The sequence below is a fragment of the Sceloporus occidentalis genome, unplaced genomic scaffold (assembly GCF_023333645.1).
Source record: "Sceloporus occidentalis isolate IW3139 unplaced genomic scaffold, rSceOcc1.0.p SCAF_6, whole genome shotgun sequence".
Taxonomy (NCBI): Eukaryota; Metazoa; Chordata; class Lepidosauria; order Squamata; family Phrynosomatidae; genus Sceloporus; species Sceloporus occidentalis.
Window position 1 is genome coordinate 2,987,927 of NW_028316986.1, and position 13,041 is coordinate 3,000,967.

The 13,041-nt window shown below is 42.8% G+C and overlaps 1 protein-coding gene across 6 annotated transcripts in view; it reads left to right on the forward strand.

The window, feature by feature from the left end:
• PTK2B (protein tyrosine kinase 2 beta) overlaps positions 1 to 13,041 on the forward strand; it is a 121,489-nt gene that overhangs the window by 68,430 nt on the left and 40,018 nt on the right. For all 6 annotated transcript variants that reach the window (XM_089528729.1, XM_089528731.1, XM_089528733.1 and 3 more), the window contains 7 exons: positions 423 to 563; positions 3,260 to 3,334; positions 6,196 to 6,297; positions 9,116 to 9,233; positions 10,781 to 10,820; positions 11,757 to 11,803; positions 12,867 to 12,920. In XM_089528729.1, the coding sequence (XP_089384855.1) occupies positions 423 to 563; positions 3,260 to 3,334; positions 6,196 to 6,297; positions 9,116 to 9,233; positions 10,781 to 10,820; positions 11,757 to 11,803; positions 12,867 to 12,920 (577 nt within the window). The remainder of the gene's footprint in view (positions 1 to 422; positions 564 to 3,259; positions 3,335 to 6,195; positions 6,298 to 9,115; positions 9,234 to 10,780; positions 10,821 to 11,756; positions 11,804 to 12,866; positions 12,921 to 13,041) is intronic.

Here is a 13,041-nt window from a genome sequence, read left to right on the forward strand (position 1 = left end):
CTGAAGTGGTATGGCTCAGGCTGCTGTGTCAAAACTTGACCACTCTGTTTGACTAGAAAGCCTTCAGGATTGCCAAATGTTGAGAAGGGATACATCTACACTCTAGAAATAATGCAGTTTGATACCAGTTCAACTGCCATGGCTCTATCCTACAGAATCCTGGGATTTGTGGTTGGTGAAGCACCATCACTCTTTGGCATAGAAGGTGAAGGACCTTGCAAAACTACAAATCCTGGGATCCCATAGGATGTAACTACAGCACTGAAACTGGTGTCAAATTGCATTATTTCTACAGTGTACTACAATGCACTCAAAGCTAGGAGTTGTAGAAAATCAGATCTTGGGGGGAACAGGGCTGTCTCAGGTTCCTGGCTGTACCCCTTAAACTGTTTTCTACCTTCTTGTGAATCAACTGTGCGCAGCCCAAACAGTTCCGGAAAATGATCCAGCAGACCTTCCAGCAGTACGCAGCCCTTCGGGAGGAGGAATGCATTATGAAGTTCCTGGCCACTCTTTCAACCTTCGCTGACATTGACCAGGAAAACTACCGCTGCGAGTTGATTGTGAGTATTGGAGGTTGGGACGGGTCTCTCTAGAGATAAAGTATCCATCTGTCTTTCTATTTAGGTCCTATGGTTGTTGAAAAATGGGAAAGCTAGGGGTAGAAAATATCCTAAAATGTAAAGACATACAACTGAGCATGAAAGTTAGAATCATACAAGCCATTGTATGCCCTATTACCATGTATGGATTGAGAGCTGGACAGTTCAGAAAGCAGATAGGAAGAGAATTCCAGTGGGCCCTTGCCTTATGCGGGGGATCCGTTCTGAAACACACACACATACCCAGCATAAGGCAAATTCCACGAATGATTAAGCCCCATTTATTTGAAATGGGTGTGACTCCGTGGCATGCGACATAGCGCGCACCACAGGCAAGCTCCCATTCACTATATTAGGGTTCACTGTCCACATGACCTCAAATATGGCAAGCCCATGTATGGCGCAGGCACGCCGTAATTCATTTGAGATGTGGTGCTGGGGAAGAGTGCTGAGGTTACCATGGACAGCCAAGAAGTCAAACAAATGGGTCCTACAGCAGATCAAGCTAGAAATCTCTCTGGATGCCAAGATGACCAGACTGAAGCTGTCATGCTTTGGCCACATCATGAGAAGGAAGGACTCACTGGGAAAAACAATAATGCTGGGAAAGGTGGAGAGAAACAGAAAGAGAGGAAGGCCACATGCCAGATGGAGGGACTCTATTAAGGAGGTCATGGGTATGGGTTTGCAGGAACTAAGCAGAGCAGTGGAGAACAGGGGGCCTTGGAGATGTCTCATCCACAGGGTTGCCATGGGTCGACATCGACTCAAAGGATAGTTAACAACAATAAAGGGTGGATTTGGTGCAGGACTGGTCTTTCCTTGTGAAGACAGGCTGCACTGGAATTGGGGAGCTGGCTCTGCATCATGTAGACAGGTCATGGGGAGGAAACTGATTTTTAATGGCCTATGTAGACATGCCCATGGTTGTTTGAATGTCGGATTTGGAATCTGAGAGACCAGGGTTCAGATTCTTGCTCAGCCCAGGAAACCCACTGGGGGCGGCCTTGGGCAAGTGACACTCTCTCAGCCGTAGGGGAAGGGAATGGCAAACTTGCTCTGCAGAAATCCTGCCAAGAAAAGCCTAGCTTTGAGTTGCTATATGTCAGAGTCAGCTTGAAGGTACATAACAGATGAGAAGTGTAGTGGTTTAAGTACTGGACTATGACTCTGTAAGCCCAGCATATGAATCCCTGTTCAGTCCTGAAAACTCACTCTCTTACCCTCAGAGGAAGGTAATGCTGGCAAACCTGCTATGAACATACAGTCAGCCCTCCATATACACAAACTTTTTTTTTATCCACAGATTTCAAGCATCTACGGCTTGAAAATATTTTTAAAAGTATATCAGTTCCAAAAAGCAAAACTCTGATTTTGTCATTTTATAAGAGGGACACAATTTTACTATCCATTATACTTTATGGGACTTGACAATCAATGGATTTTGGTATCCACAGGGGGGTGCTGGAATCAAACCAAGGGCCCACCGTATCTTGCCAAGAAAACATTACAATAGGGTTGCCATAAGTCGGAGATGACTTGAAGGGACATGAGAATAACAAGAAAATGGTATCCTAGAGAAGAGCCTGTATGATGTAGTGGTTTGAGTGTTGGGCTGGGACGCCAAGAGACCTGGGTTTGAATCCTCACTTGGCCATGGAAGTCTATGGGGTGACCTTGGACCATGTTGGTGAATACAGCAGGGTGCAAACAGCCACCTGGTGCCATAACAGAGGACCTTGTAACAGGAGGACATCAGGGCAGCTCTGAGGCCAAATCCTCTGGACTGCCTCCAGAGTATTCTGGTCCATGCAACTAAAGCAGACCCAGTGAATCAGTTGTAGACTAGTAAGTGAACATGCAGGTAAAACCAATTTATTTAATGAGAAGTAGCAAAAGGATTAAAGAGGAGGCAATAGAATTAAGCAATAGAATTTGAGGAGCAGCAATAGAATGGAAGCCAAAACGTCCTGAAATGTTTGCAAGGAAAAAAGTCCTTAAACAAAATCTTTCAATGACACCTGTTTCCCTTTCCTGGACTACGTTTAACACCACCACCAAATGTCCAAACCCACAACTCAGCACTTGGGTTTCTGGAAGGACGTTACACGAGGGATTTCATAAAGGAGACAGTAATAGAAGACCTTTGATTTCTCCTTCTAACTTTTATTTTGGCCTTGGAAACACAGTGTTTTGTTGAATTGTTGTTTGTTGGTGGAACTGCCAAATTTGTGCTTATTTAATTCATGTTAATTGTCATGAATGATCTTCCAAATGCATCTGAGGAAGTAGACTGAAGTCTACGAAAACACATGCTGCCAATTTCTTTCTTTCAGTTAGTCTCAAGGGTCTCTCTATGTACTACTTCCACAATAAAATTACTTTTAAAAAATTAAAATAAATAAACTTTGGTCAAAAAACAAAACAAAAACCAACAAAAACCAGCAGATGTACAAAAAAACCCTAATCAAACAAAGAAGACCTCTCCCTAATCCTAGCCAGTGGGGATAAAATGTTTGAAATTTCACGTGCAAAAAGGCAAGAAGCAAACTTTCCAATCCTTAATGGAGACCAAAACTTGCTTCCGCTCTAGTTGAGCCCTAGGCCACAGAAATGTCCAGCTGAGCTCAATTCAATGAGTTTTATTCTCTTTTCAGCAAGGATGGAATATCACCGTGGACCTGGTGATCGGCCCTAAGGGAATCCGGCAGATGACCAGTAAAGAATCCAAGGTACGTTGTTATTAGTAGTATTGCATTTATTTGTATAGCGCCACAGGCTTTACATCACGCTTTACAAAGGAGAGAAAACAACAATCCAAAATAGAAACAAAGCCTGCCTATGGCGCATAATCTAAAGCCACAAACAAGATTGTAAAATTAATAAAATATTACTATAACAAAGTTAAAACATTACTTTGATGAACAATACTTTGATGAGTGGCTGAGATCCATTTCTGAAGCTGTTGCATTTCTGAATACCCTTAAGTACACCAGAGGAAAAGCTGTAAAGGAATTCCACAGGACCTTTAAGACTAATGGAGAAGATGAATTGTCTATTACACTGGGCCCTCTCCGTACACAGGGATCCCTTCCGGAACCCTCCGCATATGAGGAAAAACGCATAAGCTCAAACCCTATTGGCTACAATGGGGGAGCGCTTCCACATTTGGCATTGCATGCACACTATTCGTCGCCCAGCAGCTTAACCTTCTGCATTAGGTTAAAGCTGTGTATGGCACATCTGTGTATGGCGCAGGTGCACTGTATAAGCTTTCATGACTGCAGTCCACTTAGAATCCTAGAGCTAGAAGAGACCCATTTTTTTCTGGGAGAAACCCCCCTCTCTCTCTCTCTTTCTCTCTCTCAACCCCCCCCCCCCATATATATATATATATATATATATATATATATATATATAATCTACACACACAAACACACGCACAGAGTTGGCCCTCCACATTTACAGCTTTGATTATTTGCAGTTTTAAATAATATGTTCTCTCTAGGAATCTCTGTGTCCTCCAGCGCAACTCTGTCAGAAGTTGACCATAGAGTTGTTCTGGACAGCCTAGAAGTTCCTAGAGAAAACTCTTTTCTAGGCATTTCTAGGTCCTCCAGTATGATTCTATGAGCCACATCTGGCGGATGTTGACAACAGAGTTGCACTGGAGGACTGAGAGATTCCTAGAGAGGTGTCCTCTCAGGTCAAAATAATAGTGGCTTTTTATTTGTGGTTTTTCCACATTCATGGGGGTCTTTCACCCTTAACCCCAGGGATTGTAGAAGGACTACTGCACATTCCAAAAAGCAAATCTTCATTTGCCATTAATAAGGGACATCATTTTACTATGCCACTGGGACGTAGCCAGGATTTTAGGAAGGGGGGGTCCAGACTAAGTGCCACCATTATAATGGGGCTTGGGCGCAGCAGCACACACCATTCATTTTTCTAATGGAAGGGGGGGGTCCAGACCCCAAGAACCCCCCCCTTGGCTACGTCCCTGTATGCCATTGTATTTAGTGATGCATAAGTGGCTCCTGGAATAAAACCCCAGCAGATACTAAGGGCCCACTGTATAAAAGCATTCTATGCAAAAGGTTCCAGGTTCAATCCCTTGCATTACCAGGTAGGACTGGGAAAAAATCCTGTTTGAAAGCCTGAGGCACATCCATACTACACAATTTAGAGTGCTACCACTCCGCTTCAACTGCCCTAGAACCATAGAAGAGACCCTCAAGGGTCATTAACTCCAACCCCATTCTGCCATGCAGGAAGACCAAATCCAAGCAATCCACGGGGCTGGGACAGCCAGCCATCCAGCCTCCTCCAAAGAAGGAGACTCCATCACTCTCCAAGACAACATCTTCCACTGTTGAACAGTTTTTACCCTCAGGAAGTTCTTCCTAATATTAAAGTTCATCAGATGCATCAGGAACCCACCAAAACTCATACCAGAAAGTTCCTCTTCTCAGTCTCAAAGGTGCCAGAGCATTCTTTGAGGTCTCTCTTAATGTTGGAACGAACTCCTAGCTATGTGTGTAAATGCATCAGAGGAAGATCTGTCAGGGATGATGGGAGTTGTAGCTCTTCACCTCTGGCTCTAACTCCCCACCTTGTTATGCAGCAGAGCTGACCAGCTTTGGTCAGTAGTTAATGCTTTTCTTCCAAAGCAGCAGAGTTTCAGAGAATAGGCTGAAGACCCTGACAAACTCTCCAAGCCTTCTCACTCTTCTTCCTCAGATGTCTCCAAACTTCTCCAGGATGCTGCTGGCTCTTGTATCTTCACCCAAGACACCAGGCAACTCAGTAGTCTTATATAAAAGATCTACTTTATTCTACTATATACAAATACTATCACAATCTCTACAATGTCCAATACTCCAAACTACTCAACAACTACCCACAAAATACATTGGCAAACATAGCAATTATTATAGCCATTGTTAATCACCACCCACTAGTCAGTTTCCACCCAGTGGGCGTGTACACTCATTTTGGCTGGTTCACATAGTTCCACCCATACTTAAGAATTTCATCATTTCACCTTGTACACTTAATGAATCTCAGGTGTTTCCAATTGTACATTCTACAATTCTGTCCTTGACATTCAAGTCTTCTAAATTACATTAGCTTTTTCACCTGTGTGGCTTCTTAATTGCTTTTGCTTAGTCACTGTGACTTTCACATACATGTTTTATTTCTATCACTGTATATCCCATGTTGCATTTTCCTTAACAAGATCTTCATCTTATGCCCATGTTGGGATGGGACTTGGGTTGCAACTGCACTGCAGAATTAATGCTGTTTGAATCGCTTTAATGGTCATGGCTCCATCCTGTGGAATCAAGGGATTTGAAGTGGCACCAGAGCTCTCTGACAGAGAAGGCTAATTCTTTCACAAATGACAAGTCTCAGAATTCCATAGTGCTGAGCCATGGGAGTTAAAATGGTATCAAACTGCCTTAATTGTGCAGTGTAGATGCAGCCCCAGAGACTGTTGGAAGCATTAGGATTTCTTATACTCCATCTGATGCAAAGAATTATTTATGCATTTATGACTCACAGATGTGTCCCTCTTGATCCTCTGCAGCCCACCTGCCTGGCCGAATTCAAGCAGATCCGATCCATCAAGTGTACAGCTGCAGAGGAAGGGAGAGCCCTGTTACAGCTCAACCTCACCAGCAACCCTCAGGTAAGAAGGAAAGATCAACAACTTTGTTCTTCTGTCTCTAGGTGGACCACAGAAGTCTCTGGCAAAGCTTGGGAAAGTTTCTTTTTGGGTGTGAAGTCAAAGGCTTTCATGGCTGGCATCCATAGTTTTTTGTGGGTTTTTCGGGCTGTGTGGCCATGTTCTAAAAGTGACGGGAACATAGCAGGATGGTCCTGTCACTATCGCGCAATTGGGCAAAGATTATCAGACAATGTTGCCATAATTCCATCATTATCCTGTGGAGAATTATTATTATTATTATTATTATTATTAATATCCCGCCTTCCTCCAGGTACAGGAACTCAAGGTGGCTTACAAATCTAAAACAGTCCAAGTTAAAACAGTATAAAAAATGCAAAATACAAGTTTAAAAAACAATTAAAACAATTAAAAACGTTACATTATTAAAATTTTAAATTTAAAACTCTTTAAATCAAAAACAAAACAGCATCCCTGTCATGAGAAAGCCTGGCGGCATAGAAACGTCTTCACCTGCCGCCAGAAGGACATAAAGAGTAATTCTAGCACCACTTTTCATTCAAGAGATGCTAGAATTCCTCTTTATTTGGGGATAATGATGGAATTATGGCGATGTCTGATAATCTTTGCGCATTTGCGCAAATGTGACGGGAGCCTAGTGGCATGCTCCCGTCACTTTTGGCCATGTGAAAAAGTCCTATGTCCCTGTTTGGGAGAAGAAAGAAACAGTGGTGACTGTTGTCTGCCATTTCAGGGAATCTACTCTGGTTTTTAGCCTGAACTTTAAGGTAGCAGTCCAAGGTCCTGAAGCATATCTCCTTTAAAGTCAAGACTGAAAAAAACTCAACAAACTGGAATAGATTCAATGCCCCATTGACATGGGAACAACCAGCCCCAGCTAGGATTAACAAGGGGTGGTTTTCATAAATGGAAATGGTACATTAGGTTGATTATGGGCCTTTAAAATTAACTAACACATAGAACCATTAAGCCATGGGTGGGCAAACTGAAGCACATGGACCAAGCACAGCCTCCAAGTCCACTTTTGCAGCCCCTCAATTCCTCTTCCCCAGTGTTTTTGGACTGGCATTGGAGCTTATCGCTCAGCATTTTAAACTGGCTGCAGCCTCCCTGGATGCAGGATGGAGGTGGGGATTATCGCTCACGAAATCGCTACTGAACCGCCAGCCGCCATCGGCCCACGTCCCCAGCTGCGATCCGCCAGCACCTTTTGGAAGTTGGAAAGCTTTCCGGCTTCTAAAAAGTGTTGGCAGAACGCAGCTTGGGCCCAGCTGGGACCTGGGCTGATGGCGGCCGGCGGCGATTTAGTGAGCGATAATCCCTGCCTCCTTCCAGAGTCCAGGGAGGCTGGAGCCAATTTAAAATGCTGAGCTATTAATTGTACTGCTCAACTGGGAACCCAGAAGACCTGGCAGAGGAGAGAGTGAATGGCTTGAAATGGCTCATTGAAGCTGCGTCAAGGTTTCTCGGGGCGTGAGGAGTCAATTTTAGAACAAAATTAAGGCTTACAGGGATGCTTCATGGGTGTGGGATAAGTGCAGCCCTCTAAGATCTTAAGGGGCAGCTGGTGTGCCCACCCACCCTAATTCCTGCCCCTGAATTAAACAGAGGAAGCATGGCTCATTGTTGAAGCAACATGCCACAAGTCTCCTGGAGTGTAGCCACACTGCAGAATTAAAGCAGCTGGACACTACTTTAACTGCCATGACTCTCCTTTGCAGAATCCTGGACTTGACTGCATTAATTCTACAATGTTGATGCAGCTTAGGTCACCATCATTTATTTTTCTGTTCAGCTTGAGGCCCATGTGCTGCATGTAGCTCTTTCCAAGCTCTGGGGTATGTGGGAGGAATCACCGAACCCACAATATTTGAAATAATAATAATAATAATAATAATAATAATAATAACAATAATAATACTTTCTTGCCTCTCCTCAAGGCTCAAGGCAGGGTTGTTGTTTGTCTTGTGCCTTTAAGTCATTTCTGACTTGTGCAGACCCCAAGGCTCATGGGGTTTTCTTGGCAAGATTTGTTCAGAGTGGGTTTGTCTTTGCTTTCCTCTGAGGCTGAGAACATGGCCACAGAGCCTGAAAAACCCACAAAAAACTATGGATGCCAGCCATGAAAGCCTTCGACTTCACGTCACCCGGTGGCTTCGAACTGGGAATCGAATCCTGGTCTCCAGAATTGTAGCCCAAGACTCAAACCACTATTTATTTTATTTTATTTTATTTTTAGCTCGCCTTTCTCCCAAAGTGGGACCCAAGGCGGCTAACAATATATATAAAACACATTAAAACAATAATTAAAATAATACATTTAAAATCGTAAAAAATATAAAAATTACAAATATAAAATTTAAAGCACACAGAGTTAAAAATAATAATCTAAAAGCAACCCCCTCATCCCCCAATGAAACCAAGCCTGCAAGGTTTGGCTCTTTTGAGGCGGGGAACAGAATGTTAAAACACAATTAAAAATACATAAACCCACAGTTAAATCCTCTAAAGTCATTCAAATGCACTCAGAAAGTTCATATGCAGGGTTAAAAATCATGATTTAAGACTGAGTGGATATGTCTGCCAGAAGATATATGTCTTTGAGGCTGTTTTAAATGCAGTCAGCATTTTCTGCTGTCGTATCTCTTCCAGCAGGTCATTCCACAGTCTGGGCATGGCAGACAAGAAAACGAGGCAAACACAGACCCTCGTGTTGTGTTGTGTTGTGTTGTGGGTGGGATGTTCTTCTGTCTGCCTCGGTTAATGTACCAACACCTTCTTGCTTTCTTTTGCTTTGCAGTCCCTGACCATCAAAACCTCCTCCCTGGCGGAGGCAGAGAACATGGCTGACCTAATCGATGGCTATTGCCGGTTGCAAGGAGGGTTGGACGGCTCCCTCATTGTCCGTCCCAACAGAGGTGAGAAAGCAACCCAACTGCACAAATGGTCCTGTATATAAGCCAGAACATATATCCAGGAGTAGCTGTGTTGGCCATGTATCCAAGTGCCATAACATCCAAAGACGTTTATCACAGGAAGGAGACTGGGAGTTTATCCCATGAATATTCCCAGAAAAAAATTGCATTATTACATGAAACGATTTCACACAACAGCACACAAAACCCGCCATTAAAGTGGTCCTAAAGAAGCATTAACACACATTTTTTTACTTTGGGGATTTCAGCAACAATGCGTTTCTGATATCGCTTTATTTGTGCAATTGTGTGTGATAATCATTCGCACAATTACTCGCCATTTTCGCTTTATTTGTGGGATGCTTTAAATGCGCTTTAATCTCTCTTTAATGCCAAAATTAGCCCCAGTGTGATAAACTCCTAGGTCTACAAAGCAGAGATACATTTATTTGACCAACCAAAATGCATAAAATATATGTTGCAAGCTTTGAAAGCTCCACTGGCTTCTTCACCAGGCAAAGATGTTTAAAATCACGCAGGAGAGAGAGAAAAATCATGACAGCGCTAGTCACAAGCCTACATTTTGCAGATGTCTTCTGTGTTTTGGTTCTCAGTTCAAGTGTTGCTGGAAGGGCGTTCATGAGGGCCGGTCCCTTCTCCTTCTGGCCCTATTATGGGTACTTCAGGAAGAGTTTCTTTCATAGAAAATGGGATTAAATTTTATGGAATCTTTTAAAAAATGTATTCCTGAAGTACGCATAAGGCCAGAAGGAGAAGGGATCGTTCCTCATGAACGCCCTTCCAGCAACACCAAAATGGTAACAGAAACATCTGCAAAATGTAGGCATCATCATATATTTATTTACCTGGTATAATTTTTTTAAATTATTTATTCAAAAATAGAAACACACACACATATAAAACAAACAAGACAAACAGTTTTTTCCCTTGAAGCTAGAATTTTCCAAAATGGTAAGGAGCTCAAATAATTGAATAAACTATCATTATCTTCCATTTATCTGTTCCAGATAATTCAGGTTTTCTCTGTACTTCTTATCCAGTCTCACTGACTTGCTTCATATCCAGATTTCCATTACCTTCTCATAGTTTATGTTGCTTTTCCCACTGTTTACCTCTCTCTTCTGTATGGTTTCTAACGTCTTTGCCTGGTGAAGAAGCCAGTGAAGCTTGAAAGCTTGCAGGTTGTGTTTTGGGCATTTTGCTTGACCAATAAAGGTATCACTGTTCTGTGGATTTTGGATATTATGTGCATGTAGGTAATGCTTGTGGTGTGCTGTTTTAATCTTATTTGGAGGAAAATCCAAATTTTTGTGGTTGTAGAGTAAATGCACCTTAAGCCAATAACATCTGGCAAGCCTGGCTTAGCAAATACTGGGATATGGAGTTTCAGAATGCCTTTGAAAAGTTCTCCATGCTGTTTGTTGGAATGGACTATGGGGCAGAGGCTGCATCTACACTATAGAATTAACGCAGTTTCATGCCACTTTAATGAGCTGTGAATGTCCTGACATGCTTTTCCTTCTTTGCAGAGAACGAGAAGCGAGTCAGCCTGCCACAAGTCCCAGTCCAGTAAGTAAGGCGCGGGGGGCAATCTAACCCAGAAATGTGTAGCATGTGAAATTCTTCCTCTCTCAATTTCTCTGAGTTTCTATGAATCCAACCTCCATTTTCTTCCCTTTGCTGTTCCATGGTATATTGTGATACCTTGGTTTTATCTCTGGTGCCCTTCTAGCAACACCTGAACTGAGTACAGAAACATCTCCAAAATGTCGGCTTGTGACTAATATCATATATATATTTTTCCTCCTGTATGATTTTTTTTGAAAAAAGTACCATATATACTCAACTATAAGTTGACCTCATCTATAAATCAAGGGCAGGTTTTGGGGGGCCAAAATTGGGGATTTTGATATGCCCTGTGGATAAGTCGCGAGTAAAACCTAGGGGCAAGTAATGAAGGATGCAAAGGATGAAGCAAAGGAAAACAATGCCAAAGAACTTACAACTTTACAGCAGACATAACTCTTTGTACTCATGCTAAAGGATGGATAGATGAGAAAGTAGAAGCGGGTCAGTGCTTCCAGGGCAGATTAAACCCTTGTCTTTCACCAGGGGATGGCTGGGGATATATATATATATGAGAGTTAAAGTACATTACTTACATTGACCCATGGATATGTCGACTCAGGTTTTTTGGTTCAATTTTTTAACCCAAATTTCTAGCCGCTTTGATTATTCTTACAAATAAGCGGGATAGAAATAAAAGTTTTATTTTATTTATTTATTAGACTTATACATGAGTATATACAGTATTTTTTATTCAAAAATAGGTGCGCGCACACAGACACAGACGCATAGACACGAACACACATTGCTGTCACTTAACTGCCTTGCCTCTGCCATATGGGATCCAGCCAGTTGTGGTCCAACAAGTAACTTTTCCAGGCACTGTGGAAGAGATGGGCGTAAACTGAGATATGTTGTCATGTCTCTTTCTCCAAATAGGCACATAGAAGAGCGGCGGTCCACCTTGAAGGAAAGCTTTAGTGGAGGTGAGTTGGACCATCACTGGTGACCAGCCACATATCTAAGTCAGGATAAACTGTGAGCTGGACAAAATCTTAGCATAGGTTTTTGTGCCATGTTCTAGAAGAGTTTGTTTCTGATGTTGTGCCAGCATCTATGGCTGTGGCTGGCATCTTCAGAGAATGCTGGCATGGAAGTGAGTGGGCTGAATCCTAGCACTTTTGTTCAGCCGCAAAGACTAGAGATGAGGCTTTCCAGGGGACTGGTGGGGTTACAAGCTGTGGAGGGAGTAGTTACAAACAGAGGTACAATGGCACTGGATTTATTGGCAGAACAAGCCTCTCAGATGAGAGAGGTCTGGAAACCATCAAGCTCTCTGAGGAGCAGCTTAGGGAGCTGGGGATGCTTAGCCTGGAAAAGAGATGGTTAAGGGGTGATATGAATGATAGCCCTGTTTAAATATTGGAAGGGGCGTCACATTGAGGATGGAGCAAGCTTGTTTTCTGCTGCTCTAGAGACTAAGAGACAGAGCAATGGATCAAACTACAGGAACAGAAATTCCACCTAAACATTAGGAGGAACTGTGAAGTCGAAGACTTTCATGGCCAGCATCCATAGTTTTTTGTGGAGTTTTTGGACTATGTGGCCATGTTCTAGAAGAGTTTCTTCCTGATGTTTTGCCAGCATCTGTGGCTGGCATCTTCAGGGAATGAAGATTCTCTGAAGATGTCAACCACAGATGCTGGCAAAACGTCAGGAAGAAACTCTTCTAGAACATGGCCACATAGCCCAAAAACCCCACAAAAATTAGGAGGAACTTCTTGACAGTAAGAGCTGCTCCGTAGTGGAAGACACTCCTCCGGAGGGTGGTAGAGTCTCCTTCTTTGCAAGTTTTTAAGCAGAGGCTGGATGGCCATCTCTTAGGGTTGCTTGGCTTGTGTATTCCTGCATGGCAGGGGGTTGGATTGGATGGCCCTTGCAATCTCTTCCAACTCTATGATTTTATGCTTCTATGACTGTTGCTCTTTGTTAGACTCTTGGGTGGCGTTCTTGAAAAACATGCCCTTGAAACAGACTGTTTTCTTCCAGATTCTGATATTTATGCTGAGATTCCAGATGAAGCATCCAGGCCCAAATCTGGTGGTAGGTTAAAAACATCCTCCCCTTCCCTACTCATTTCTGCTTTAAAGAAATCCTCCATCACTTTGTGGATAAGAAGGAATGGGAAAGCATCTTTGCCTCTCTCATAAAATTCCATGAACAC